Below are 14855 nucleotides of genomic sequence, written 5' to 3'. Positions count from 1 at the left end.
TAGCAATTTCTGGTCATCATTTTACTGACCTGAATCAGTTGCCTTGACCCATGGCAGCAAACAACAAACTCACATTTTCAAACTGTGCCTTTTGCATTTTAGTGTTAGCTTATGTCAACCATGTTTCACAATCTGTCTGCTTCCAAAAAAATCAATGTATCTTTAGGACATCCTTAGTGAAAAAAATAAAACTGAACTGCAACAGATGGGGGAAAGTTGCAGAAATGTGTTAGTGTATTGTTCACTATATTCCTATAGTAGTTATTGAGTTTAAAAAGAAATATATATTTATTATTAAGTAGTTATTCACAATTTTCCCAATGAATTACTTAACAAAATGTATATGCCTGATCTGAGTTTTAAAAGGAGATTGAGGGGTAGGAATGTGGAATAGAAATGAAGATTCTGGAGTGTGAGTAGAAATTGCAGAAAACTCTGTTTATTGTTTGTACGTTTTGTTGCTCTGTAAAACTTTTATGAAACAATTTAAAAAATAGGAGACATCTTAAGTGGTTACTTTAACACATTGGGTAACCTTGTGCAAAGCTTCGGTGTATTTTGTCTGCTGCCACTTTTGCTGCTCGCTGTTTCATACACTGAGGTGTCCTAGTTTTCAATGCTACGTGTAGATTTGCCTCACGGTCTTGCTGTCACTAATTTTTCTTGTGATTTTGTGAAACAAAATGAGAAGGTCTGAATTTTTAGTCGTCCCAATGTGTGAAGTTTTCCCTTTTAGCAGTATTAATACGCACTCTTATTTGGGAAGTGCCTAAATATATATATATATATATATATATATATATATATATATATATATATATTTAATTATCCATGATTTTGTTTATAATTCATGATTAAGTTTCACTTTCCTTGTCAGGTCAGACGTTGACACCATTATAAATATACCTCGTTTCGGGGAATGTTCCTCATTTTTGACTCTTAAAAGTCCAAGTTCCTCATTGTTCACATTGAAATGCTCTACAACGTTAAGAACCTTTTTAACTGATATCCGTGTTAAATAATATTGAATCGTTAATGAATCAAAAGAACGTTTTGCAGGTGTATAAATAACATATTTTAACGGTCCTATGTGCTTACTGTTTGAAGTTATTATTGAGCTATTAGTACGTTTTCCACATGTTGTCCTTTTGTTCTACATCATGAGAGATAGTGTTCCACATTCTGGAGATCGAGGGTTGGGAGCTATGGTTGACAGCTAGTGTAATCTTCGAGTCTGGCACAGAGGTCAAAGCTGCAAACTACAGATCTTCTGGTGCAGGGTTTGCTTTCCACTGCCCTTAGTTACCTACTATGTGTCCTTGAGCAAGTCACGTAAACCAAACATTGCTTCTCGATAACTCCAAAAAAGGGGCTGAGCCCACCTGGTAAACAAGTAAATATATATTTATCGATCCGTTATTTAATGGCTGGGTTTCGATGATGCAAACAAACTTGAGTAAACGATTTTGTAAAAGAAGGAGCATTCATTTATTTGTGAATTTATTGATTGGTAACCGCTACCAACGCAACTGACTAAAGGCAATCACATTTCCACATTACCTGAAAATACTTGAACTACATAAACAGTGTATAAAGTGGTTTTTAATCTGCTTGAAAACTGGAAAAGGCCGTGCAAAATGTGCAAGAAGACAATTTCAGGGCTGCCTTTTAAAGATTCCAGACCACGGAAGCAACTTGCATAAAAATATAACTAACTGACAAATAAAAGTACGTCTGCTTGACATTTTTCCGTGGTCTAATGCAGTAGATAACTTATGCATTCTACAAATCCTGCGAAAGAGTAAACGATGGCATTCTTTCGTCCCCAGGATCCAATGATATTGGGGAAGAGGCGCTTTGTCGACTAACTCTTGTTAAAAAGAAGTTTTTAGGGTGGTTTCATATATTATTAGGGTTACCACCTGTCCCACTTTGCGAGGGACAGTCCCTCTTTGGGCAGTTGTATCCTGACAAAAAATATTAAAAATGGCAAATGTCCTGAGATTGTAGGACATAATTATGTCCCATATTTTATGTAATAGTTGCATAAAATAGTTATTTCTGCATCTAAAGTGAGAAACAGAATAAGCAACTAAACTGCTACAAGAATAAGCTTTTATTTAGGTAAAAAAGTTAAGTTCTATCCTTTGTACTGACCGTGGGCATGTGTCGGCCAGTGAAATCTGATGTGTGTCCCGAAAATGTCCCACTTTGGCCATTTGAAAAGGTGGCAACCCTATAAATATTATTGTATTAGTTACTTTCGTATGTAAGAAGAAATGTGTTCTCCTTTGGTTGCTCTCGGGCAAATAGTTTGGATATTTAGTGCATTTATTTACAATAAAAATAGAGTGATGATAAATACCAACAGGAGAAGAGAAACTGCAAGTAGTTAATAAACGAATAGTTAACCTGCTGCTGTTACATCCCAGGTGCCATGATGACTACATCTTATCTAGTGCAAATTTGCCTGCTACCATGATGATGATTCATAACTATTAAGACAAAATTAATGTCCACCTTAATATTACAATAACATACAGCAAACTGAAACTATGAACACCTGTATGTTGAATTAACGTACAGGAGAAACATAATCCTTGTCTTTTCGTTACCCTCATCCAACTGAACTTCTTCCCGGTAAGATTTTGCACCCACAACCCCTATTTTCCATTTTTGCACATGTGGTCAGGGTGTCACTCCAAGTCCAACCGTGGCAATCATCTAGGGCAGCCGTGCAGCAGTAGCTCTTCCAAACCACACACGAGCACTCACGCCAATGGCCAATTTAGAGTGTCCAACCCACCTCCTGCATGTCTTTGGAATGTGAGAGGAAACCAGAGCATCCAGAGGGTACCCATGTAAACACAGGGAGAACGTGCAGACTTCGCATGGAAGTAACCCCGAAGATTGCTGAAAGACTACAACGTTATCTGATGTGCCAATATATATGCACTCATTATACGTAGGTAAATTACATAACATGTATATTTTTAATTTGGACACATACAATCTGAAAAACGGTTGTACACAAAATCGTGTCACTGAGATTCTGTTTTTTAAAGCACACCCTTAACCAGTGAACGTTTAGGTCATGACACCGGGCTTCAGAAATTATGACATGCTCAAAGTAGTGTAGGATATCAGACTCTAATGACCACTGTAGGAGTAGCAAACTTAGGCAACGATCCCTGTCTCCAAGACAGGAAGAAATTGTGCCAATATAGTCTAAAAAGGTAGTTTAGTCATATCTTTTATATATAATTATACTCCTATGAGGGGTTCTGTTTGAGGTCCGAGGGTTGTGAAGTTTGACACATTTGGTTTACACGATAATGTGTGCATTAAGTAGAACAACACCAGCGTAGTTGGTGCTAAGTCGTGACTCATGGATTTAGTTTTGTGATTTACTGGTGAAGCTGCTGATGAAAGACAGCACTTAGAAGCGCGACATTTTAATAGTTGTGGTATTACAAAGAGCAAACATAATTTGAAATGCATTTTTAAATATGAAGAACACATGGAAATATTATCTTTGTGTGTCATACCTCTCGACTGTCCAGATTTTCGCAGAATGTCCAAAAGTTTGTTTTATGTTTTTGGTCTGGTCCCCACAAAACTTGTGGTTTTCTGGCAAATCACTGATGCTTGAAGCCACTAAATAATGGAATACGTTTGAATGTCAGACTTCATATCTTTTTAGAAAATACATACTGATACAAATCGTGTAATTGTAGCAACTTTCTAAGTTTATAACAGCAATATTTAAAATGTGTCCCTATTTCGGGGCCTTTGTCCCCCGTTTTTTTAGGCTTTGTCCAGATTTCTTGCTCTAAGAGGTTGAGGTGTGTGTGTGTTTCAAATGCAGTGTTTAAAGCAGCATTCGGTTAACTGTACCTCTCAACCGTCCAGATTTCCGCAGAATGTCCAGATTTTTGTTTATATTTTAAGTCTGTTCCTCACAAAATTTGTGATTTTCTGGAAAATCTTTGAGGACTGAAGTCATTAAATAATAACAGACATTTGAGTTTTGGGCTTCGTATCCTTCAGAAAATTCATGCTAAGGTAAATCCTATTAGCAAATTTCTAAGTTTATAAGAGCAATATTTAAAACATGTCCCTATTTTGGGAGATTGTTATCCCCATTATTATTAGATTTGACAAGATTTATTGTGCTAAGAGGTTGAGAAGAATATTCAGGAATAAGATCTCTATCTCATGGCCTACTTCCGGTCACTGGTTATGTGAAATGTGTATGATATATCCATGTACTCTGGTTTCCTGAGTTTCTAAAAACTTACTGACTGATATGTCTGCACTAACTTTGTCTGCATATATATTACATTTATTCTTGACCCCGTGGCCCATGCTGTGGCGTTAAGGGGTATAGGGACCAGCCGACTTACCTGGTTAGCACCTGTCAAATAAATTATTTTAAACCACCTAATAGCACTGCTGATTTGCTGTTGATAAACGACAGCTGGGGACATAAAGCAATCCCTATATGCAAGTTGCAGTGAGGTAGGTTTGCCACCTGTCCCCAAACCTCTCAGCCTATGGGGGGATGGGGGGGGGGTTACAGAGGCCCAAACTCATGGAAAACTTTTAAAGATTGCCCTTGTAAACGGAGAAAGTTGCTAGAATAACGGCTGTTGCGTTAGCGTGCATTTTCTGAAGGATATGAAATCTGAAACTCAAATGTCTGTCAGTATTTACATATTTAATTGATAAATTCCTTGGAAACCATGCATTTTATGAGGGGACACTCAAAAATATGCAGCAAAAAACTGTAAATTCTGGAGAGTTGAGATACATGCTTGTCCCTCATTACTGCAGTAGAAAGAAAATTGGAAATTATTTTAAGAAGAAAATGTTTCCTAAGTTTCCTGTCATAGTTTCATAAAACAACTATTTTGTATCTAAAACACCTCCAAGCTGTTATACGAGACATCATAAATAATTCATATTCTACACGACTAAGTTTTTACGTTTGACAAAAACTGAAGTTCAGTCCTTTACATTTTTCCTTCAAATTCCCACAGCTCAATAAAAGTGTCTCATTTTCGTCCCTCGAAAAGGTGACATCCCCGTGGTGCTCACATTTATTTTTAAAAAGCAATGCTTCTTAACTGGGTAAGTGGATAGACACCGCATTAAAAGCACAGGGGGCTGGGCGGCTATCCGCGCCCCTGACCGTGAGCAGAGTCAGCCAATGGGAGCAGCTTGTGTCCGCCTCTACCTAATCTCAGTCTTGCAGTAGAATTTGAGCCGGGATGCTCCTTACAGCGTTTTGATTTGTTCTCTAATTGACCTAAATAAAACCTGTGATTGACAGTGCTCTTTGAGGCCCCCAGGGCCCACTACCAAACAGACATCCCTGCAACTATTTCTCATATTTTCTTGAGTAATCTCATTTGCTATTGTGCTCGTCCAATCGCTGTACACTCCCTTGCTCGCAAAACGTTTAACTTCCCTGACATTTTTATTTCACCATTATCGTTTTTTCACACGTCTTGGCGCCAGGAATCTTTTGGTGTTCATGTTTTATTTTGGGACTACACTTCGCTATGGTTATTCAGAAAAGGTGGCCCGCGAATACAGCAGTAGGATTTGAATGAAGCGAAGACAGGCGTTGAGGAAGTATCGAACCTGGTACCCGCTTTCCCCCTTTCTAAAGCTTGCCTTAAACTACAATGCCGGATAAGGCTACCGAGAATCAGAATCCTTCGTCTGGAAGGGTCACTTCCTTTTTAATCGAACATTTGTTGGGATCTGAAAACAAGGAAGGCAAACAGCAGAAAACGGACAGGACTGTAGATGATGACCCCGAGGAGTCACCCTTACAAAGCGCCCTGTGTAGCGGCCATTGCGCTGCAGTTTGCTGCCAGGTCTCAGCAGTGGCATTCAGCACTGCCCAGCTGTACCCTCTCAGGGAAAATAGCCGAACATTGGAGTGGTACAGAGCCAAGGCTCCACCGACTTATATACGATGCACCACTATTCCATACAGTACGTACAGTGCTTTTTGTGTAAATATTTTGGTGAGGTGACTAATTACTGCAAACCGTACCCAATGCTATATAAACCTTGGGCATGTTTATGAACTTTTAGAATTAAGGAGTATCCTTATATTTGGCACGTAACTAACGTTTGAATATGAGCTGAATTTGTTGTATTTTCAACGAGCTAATTGTTTTTCCGGGGATCTTTACGAAAGAAGGCCGCCGTTACAGTAAGACACACTGGTTGGACTCAGATAAAGATATTATCTAGAACTGTCTCAAACTTGCAACCTACCATCATGCCTAGAGTAGAGATACTCATATTAAATAGACTTTGTTATAGCTGAGAGGAGAAAGTGTACATTTAGGTGTAAGGAGCAGCAATGCAGTGTTTGATTACAAGACAGAAAATTGTAGGTACACCCATGCATTATAGACAACAAGCCTTTTAAATGAAAATATGCAACTACTAATATTATGCTCCACCGCGATTTTTAGATGCATGTTACTGGGACAATTATTTACTTTAAATTATTAACCTGAATTGCTCATTTTAATCACTTCTATACCATATGACATGCATAAATGTTCATCAGTGTTTGTTGCAGAAGGTCTGAACGCGCAAATACTACAAGTGTGTATTATTAGTAGCATTACTGTTATTGGTATTATTAGTATCATCATTCAGGATTTTCTTTAGTTTTGCTGTATGCAAATATATTGGTATATGAAAGTCACGGATTTTGCGAGTCTATTGTTCAAGAAACAGGCGTTTGGCGAGATGAGAAAATTGATGTTAAAAATGGCAAGATCAAGTTTGTCATTTAGTGCTCACATTTGCAAGAGAAAACATACACTGTAACAAGAATGGATGAAGTTTTTTCAGTTATTTTGTCATCTACGTTCTGAAAACCTAAACCTAGTACGTTTTATTAATAACATACTTGTAAAGCTTAATCATTAGTATCTTTATGCAGCATAAAACGGTCGTCCCTCCTAAACGAGGTTAATTTTTTTTACATTACAATGGTTTGTCGGGTCCAGTATATAAATGTACCTTGAATAAACCTAGAATATGTGAATGAAGTAATTTTTGTTTCTCAATTACACTCATACGTCTCAACATTTTAGTGCAAGAAATCTGCACAAAGACGGGGGGGGGGGTGCAAAGGCCCCAGAAATAAGTACATATTTTAAATATTGCTCTTATAAACGTAGAAAGTTGCTTGAATAACTGATTTGTGTTAGCATGCATTTTCTGAAGGGTACGAACTCTGAAACCCAAATGTATACCATTATTTATAGACATCACTCTTCAGTGATTGCCAGAAAACCATTTTTTTTTCTAAAATCTGGACAGTTGAGAGGTATGGCTACACTGATTTGCATTTTACAACACACGGGGTTAGGAATCACAGTTTTTGTTACACGAGCTCGCCTTCCCCTAACAAGTACCGCAAATGTACTGCTCATCGCAGGCATTTTCCAACTGTTCTGGTTCTTAGATGCATATAATCTGTATTTGTAGGATGTTGTCACCGTGTCCCCCAAATTCCACCCAGAACACCATATTTATTTATTTTTTATTGAGTTTAACTGTGCTAATAAATTGATTGACCCAACAAAAATATTTCATCCACAGAGTGGGTACTACTTGCATGCACATAACCATGCGCAGATACAGTAAATATAAACAGTAACATACAAATATGGCTTGTAGACAAAATACATCAGAAAAAAAGAAAACACATGGGACAGAAAAGTAACGTGCACTACTAACAGTTTGACACTTTTCGATAAGAATGTCAGCTAAAATTATTTACAGTACTTACCTTGTATCACTGATCCATTTGACGACTTCAGTTATTAATACTATGTGTGCAAGCCTGAAGACTAAAGTTGTGGAAAGCTAGATTATTTTAGTTTGTGTAAAGCATGCGGCCGTTCTTATAGGTACTCTAGTAGCATAACCTGAATTCATTCTCTGACATTTTTCTAATGCAGTACAGAAGTTAATGCTACAATGTTGGGCTTATGAAGGAGTAAGCATAGTCAGTGGATAATAAGAAAGTATTTTGTCTCTGAGGTATTGTAGCATTGAGTTCAAATGTAATTGGCACATAATTTGTTTTATTCACAACCTTTAATATGAGAAATGTAGCAAGGTAACATCACCAAGAGTTCGAATGTAGTTGGCAGTGGATTTGGTTTTATTCACTATTTCGACTGGAGAATCCGTGGATTGTTGTTGATTAGGATTTTATGACTGAGTGTCAATTAGTGAAGGTCAGCCCACTGTTGTTCTGGAAGGTTCCACAATGAAACTTCAAATGACAAAAAGCCGACGTACCACATGGCTGAACACAAATGCTTGAAAAACACAAGGGCAAAAACTAAAACTGTAATAAAGCCCCCTCCCCCAACACACACACCGTACAAACACAAAGAAGGGAGAAGTTTCTCAAAGCAAAGGAGTTATACTGCCGGCGCATACCTACTGCACCTGCAATGATTTCCAAAGATGTTTCAAACAGTCGTCAGTATTGCGATCACCCATATCTTGTGACTTGGGTCCCTGGCGTAGTGTAGCCAGATAATATAATTTTGTACTCCTGTGCTGTTATTGCTGCCCCCCCCCCCCAACACACCTGTCAGTTAAAAACTTAAAATGTCACCCCGGACTTGACAAATGTTTGCATCACTTTCCTTCTAAAATATATTACAAATATGTATTTTTCAATATATGAAACTCTTATCTTGACAGTTGTGGACATGGCACGGCCTAAAACAGCAGTGGTTTCTCTAAGTAATGTATAGACAATTGTACTCAGTAGAGTGCAAAGAGTATGCCTAGCTACACCCTTGCCTGGCCCTCGGTGAATGTGCCCTTGCTGACCTGTAACAGACAGTCTGCAAGCTTAAGGTGATACATTACTGTTCTGTCAGAGGAGAGAAGAAAACAACACTTCCCATTAGGTAATAGTTGTAAGTCATTAATATGTTTTTCTTTGAAGAATGAGCAGTAAGGAGAAGACTGTATTTCTGTTGTGGTTGCAGGATATTTTACCTGTTGAAATTCTTTCAGGAGCAAGGAAGTCAAGAGATTTTGTGTCTGGCATATATAGCAGAGTTTATTGTTTTTAAATTATGGATGTGACTGACAATAAATAATGCAAAATCCAGAGAAAGGCCTAGATATTTAATAGGTTATCTGTTCAATTATTTTAATACTGTTGATAACAGGGGTAGTAAGAATAGGTAGTTGTTTTAAGTTTTGGCTGAGTACCGAAAAACATAATTTTGGTTTTCTTAGTTAGCAGTTAGTGTAAGATGATAACCTTTTGACCAGACATTTTGCCATACCAACATATTGTTCTGTTTTGATAGGAGGATGCAGAGAACACAAGCTCACATACATACAGCATTAGTTTGCATAGTTAAATGTCAAATGGAAAATGGTTGATGAAAAGATCGAACAGAGAAGGAGCTAAGACTGAACAGTGAGCGGTACCAACTGAAATGGTCTGATGGGGTAACAAACATTGTTACATCTGACAACAGAAGACCAGTCAAAAGGTTCGCTTAAGTACTTGGAAACTAACTGTTCAAATATGTTACATGCTTACATTTGCCACTATGTACAAACTATTTCAGGTGAGATTCCAGGAGCTGGGACTCTAGGGATATTGACCTCAGTTTAATGTCTTATATGAAGCAGAACAACATCTTAGGAGAACAGTACTCCTTAGTGCTGTAGTGTCACTACTGGATCATGAATCTAAACAGCTATTGAGGGGATAGGTAAAAAGACATGTTCATAACTTGAGAGGCATATACAGGTGAAGTGTATACCCCCTTCCCTACAGGTGTTTGACTGCAAAGTGAGTGAAGCAAAAGCATGCACGCCCAAAAGAATGTTTAGTAAACAAAGACAATTAGACAAAATTATTTTTCTTTACACAACTATTTAAGCAAAAATTAATTCAAATTAAGAATGCCAAAACTTTGAATTACTCTCACTTTATCAGTTTTCTTACACTGCACGATAATAAATAAATAGTATAAACCATTTATTGTCTTTTATCTGTAAATGCCATTCACTTAGGCAGGAACGTTTTGTGGTGCGGTGGGGATTATACCTGGATGCATGAGTGCAGGCACAAGGCGCGCACACGCGCACGCACGCACACACGCACGCACCAATTAATAGTACACCTTCAAAAAGAAACCAGAGTTTGAGTTAATTATTTTCTGATATTCCTTTAAAGTTAGGCACGTTTATCATAACGTGGATCATATCATAACTTGGAAGTTCAGGTCTATTGAGTCATTATTCATTATAAATCAACCAAGGTATTTTTTCCATTTTCTGTACAGGGTCTAGAGTGTCTTTTTTCTTCTCAAACACAAATAGAAGTATGGGCATAATCTTTTGATTATTTTTCTTTAAAGTATTTATCTTGTTGAGTAATTACCATGCCTGGGTGATTATATCAATTAAAAGGGGGTGCAGGAAGAAGGGATAGCCAACCACATGAACATAAATGAAGTTTAGATCCACATAAAACTCTTCTAGCTTTCCAAAGTGAATCTTCCATATTCTGGGGAAGATCTATTATCAGTGAAGGCTATTATTTTTAATACTCACTCACAGTCTTAGAGGTATAATCTGTATCCCTTGCTCTTTGCGTCAAAAGATTTTCAAGTCTATGTCATTCAGTAAAAATAAAAATAAATAAATAAATTAAAAACAAAAATAGAGGTATGTTAAGGATCATTCTTCTTTTCCCAAGTCACAGTAACAACCACCTCAGAAAACAAATTTTATAAATCAGAACGTTTTCTTGATTACATTTCGTAAAGAACAGTTTATTGGCAAATTACATCCAACAATATGTTCCCGGTCTTCTAATAATATGCCCTGCTCTTTCCTTTCTTTTATTTCTAAGTCTACAATGTCAATAATAACTAGGGCAGAGCCTGTTTTCAACAGAGACACGGGGAGAAACGCTCGAGACGCATGTCTTTGTAATGTGGGAGGAAACCGGAGTTTGTGTGTGTCTATATATATATATATATATATATATATATATATATATATATATATATATATATAATATATATATATATCTATATATATATATATATATATATATATATATATGTGTGTGTGTGTGTGTGTGTGTGTGTGTGTGTGTGTAGAGAGAGAGAGAGAACTTGTAAAACATCTTTTATCTCGTTTATGTTGTTTCTGCAAGCTCGCTACACCAAACTGGTTTCCCTTTTGAAAATACCATACTATTGTATTCTAATCATACCTGTTAGTATACGTCTGAAAATTTCCATATGTATTACTATATACATGTCTGCATTTTTCATACATGTAACTTAAATTAAACTTGCACAATGTAATTATATTTTCATGCTTATTTATACCGTTTTTTTTGGAGTTTATCTTACTTGTTTTCGTTTAAAAGGGGAAGCGTTTGTCTGTCTATCTGGAAAAAAAAAACAGGGGAGTATGGGGGCTACCCTCTTGCGAACTCCATTCACTTTTCTTCTCAGTCTCCCTTGGTTAGTACACTGTAAGGTAAACGGATAGAGTTCCTGGTAGCAATAACAAGCTATAGTAGTAATTAACACTGCTGCTTTGCAGGTGTTTATAATCACATCTTCGCCCAGAGCTATTTGAAGTCCTACAATGCCAATGAAGTGTCGTCGAGGTTTAGATTTTGCAAATTAGCGGATGTTCACTTAGTTCCTGAAGAATTAGCTTATCTGTATTATTTAAATAAAAAAAAATATATAAATACGCTTCCTTTAGGTATTGACAATGAAAGAAGAGTTGTGATTAATAGTTTAAACAATCCATTCCGGGTGGTCGTTATCGAGAGTGTGTAACAACCGACGCATCAGCCATATTTTCAACATAACATTAAAGCAATTAGACACAAACCCTCGACACCCTTAACGAGAAAGATTGTAAGGTCCCTATGAGTGCATACATTTTACAACTAAACATTGCTGATACCGGGGAGTGCTGGCAAAGTGTGATAAAATGGCAGTTCTTTGCGTCATGTACTATTTTTGTATATTAATACAGACACACACACATACACACAGAGTCATAAATAACTGGGAAAACACATGCCAACTCACTGTCCTGCCAACCAAGGTTTCGTCAGGGAAACGGTAGCGTTGCCAACAATAATTTCCCTAGAAACGGAAGTATTCATTCATGTCCTCTACTGCTGCCTCCCCCACCTCAAGTTATCATTAAAATGTGCATATGTGCACATTTCTCCAAAATTCTCCAAATGCTGTCCCCCACCACGCAGCAGGTGTGTGCACAGGCTGTTGTCCACCTCTAACTACAATTGTTAAGTACTGCTTGTATGCATGGTTTTTATGCTTATGCAAGCAGTATACGGATCAATATCTTAAGCAGTTATTTTTTTTGGTTATGGTTATCTTCCGATACTATGTGCCAACATGTTTCTGTAATGTGCTCTGGAGAAACAAATGTGCAGATTGTTAATCTAGTCTTTTATATGAACTATGCTGTTTTTAATGGCCTGCAATCTGTGTGAGGCTGCTTAGAAGCAGATGCGTGATTTTATGTATTTATTTGTTTATTGAAGATGCAGTCATGCAGCTTTCAATCACAATTAACTTGCCTAGTTGCCTATTTTAATCAGTGCATTGTTTTGGCCTGTGTTTGGAGTTTGCAGCGTGTTATTTTTGTTTGTCTACTAATTATAGCTCTCAACCTCTTAGCACACAAATCTGGACACAGCCAAACATAATGAGGGGCAAAACCGCAAAAATAAGAGCTTTTTTAAAATATTGCTCTTATAAAGTTAGAAAGTTGCTAGAATAAAAGGACTTGCGCTACCATGCATTTTCTGAAGGACATAAAGTCTGAAACCCAAATGCCTGTCATTGTTTAGTGAATTCAGTCTTCACTGATTTGCTGCAAGAATTCAGAAAATCGCACATTTTATGAGGAACAGACCAAAATATGAGGCAAAAATATAGACATTCTGCGAAAATCTGGACAGTTGAGGGGTATGCGTGCAAATCTCAAAACAATTTAAAGGGGGGGGGGGGTTCTTAAATCCCAGAAGTGGAATCAAAGATCTGGACCACCTCACCAAACAAGAAATTAGTTCTTTCAGTTACTACCAGAAAAACAAAGAGCATACTTAATTAGCTGAATTTCATCGAAGTATATTACATTTAAGATATTCATATTCATTAGTAAGCAGAACATTTCGCCAACCACTATAAATTCGGTTACTCTAAGATATTTGCGGCTGGGTGGCAAAGTGATACAAATTAGAGTGCATGTAGCCTGACTTCTCTGTACCTTTATGTTGTGTGTGTGCTTAAGAAGATTATTATTATTATTATTATTATTATTATTATTACTGCTAATCATTGTATTCTGTTGCAGGTAATGATCGCGATTCCCCCTTCCCTCTAGAATCGTCCGAAAGACAAGAGAGTGCCTGTAGCAATGAAGAAGACAACCTCAGCCCTACGGACCAGAAGGAGGAACCTAGTAATAGAGAAGATGGTGCTGCAGATCTCGACTCCTCGGACCCCAAATCTGCCAGAAAGAAAAAGACCCGTACTGTATTTAGCAGGAGCCAGGTATTTCAGCTCGAATCGACCTTTGACATGAAGAGATACCTGAGCAGCTCGGAAAGGGCGGGACTAGCAGCTTCCCTTCATCTTACAGAAACTCAGGTGAAGATTTGGTTCCAGAACCGCAGAAACAAATGGAAAAGGCAGTTGGCTGCAGATCTTGAAGCAGCAAACATTTCCCACGCTGCGCAAAGAATAGTGCGGGTCCCCATTTTATATCATGAGAACTCAGCACCCTGTACTAGTGCCATAGGATTCCCCCTGCCTCACATGTCACCACCACTGGTGGGCTACTCTAGTTCTGTGACCTACCCCATCACCACCTTTCCTAATTCCGTTCCAGTTCTCAGATCTCAGATGACCGGTCTAGTGTGACTGAAGTGACTAGGAAAATATTGTGGACCGAAAAACTCCTTGATATGCAATGCTTAATTTTTTTGTTACAAGTGTTAAGTGCAATAGAACTCTCAGGTGATAGCAAATTACATTTTAATGGTAAGATCAGAAATCCATAAGGACAAGGATGGTGTAGTCACATCCAATTTAACCGGATTAATGTATTCTGTGAACGCTTCCCGAAATATCACAAGGCGATTGTTTATTGGTATAGGTATATCACTGCGTTTAATAATCTGTAGTTTTATAATGCACAGCAAGGGGCCAACGCAAGGTAATGCATCAACAGGGGTTTGCTTCGCGCATTTATTAATGCTGGGATATTCCATCATATCAATAATACTCCTTTCACATATCTACATTTTCAATTTTCTACTTATAACAATACTTATGGTTGAAAATAAAAACATGTAAGAGAAATCTTTGTGGTTTGTTTTGCAAGTACTGAAACTGTGTATTTATGCTATTTTGAATATTCCTAATTTGATAAAGAAACAAACATTTATTCCTGATTTATAGTTAGAAAATATATAAATTTCCACCAACACATGCTTCTCTTTGTTTATGCCTAAAATTTAAAGTGCCTGACCATCCAAACAGCAAAAATACAAAAACATCTATCAACTTGCTTCTGATGAAAACTTACAATTAGACATATTTTTTTAATAACAGATCAAATACAACATAATCACTTTTTGCTTTTTAGGCAGTAAAATGTTTCCTTGTTTTTTGTCTTTACTATCTTATGTACACAATAAAGATTTTGCAGGTAGTTGCTATACTTGGCAGTCTGATTGGTAGAACAGG

The 14855-nt window shown here is 37.3% G+C and overlaps 1 protein-coding gene across 1 annotated transcript; it reads left to right on the top strand.

Annotated features, from left to right (window-relative positions):
* The first annotated feature begins 5332 nt into the window (after positions 1-5332).
* HMX1 (H6 family homeobox 1) lies at positions 5333-14627 on the top strand. Its single transcript, XM_044063397.1, has 2 exons — positions 5333-6009; positions 13459-14627. Exons 1-2 carry the CDS (start codon positions 5694-5696, stop codon positions 14025-14027), a joined length of 885 nt encoding a protein of 294 aa, XP_043919332.1. The 5' UTR covers positions 5333-5693; the 3' UTR covers positions 14028-14627.
* Positions 14628-14855: the final 228 nt, after the last annotated feature.

Source organism: Protopterus annectens, chromosome 2.part1 (genome assembly GCF_019279795.1).
Source record: "Protopterus annectens isolate FY-2018-M chromosome 2.part1, PAN1.0, whole genome shotgun sequence".
In the NCBI taxonomy this organism is placed as follows: Eukaryota; Metazoa; Chordata; order Ceratodontiformes; family Protopteridae; genus Protopterus; species Protopterus annectens.
The sequence above is the reverse complement of the archived record's forward strand: the minus strand, read 5'-3'. Positions and strand labels throughout refer to the sequence as shown.

Bases quoted from the DNA above. Each gene is read 5' to 3' on its own strand.
- HMX1 (XM_044063397.1), top strand. From the start codon at position 5,694: ATGCCGGATAAGGCTACCGAGAATCAGAATCCTTCGTCTGGAAGGGTC. The intron at 6,010-13,458 runs GTACGTACAGTG...ATTCTGTTGCAG, and splicing joins ATGCACCACTATTCCATACA to GTAATGATCGCGATTCCCCC.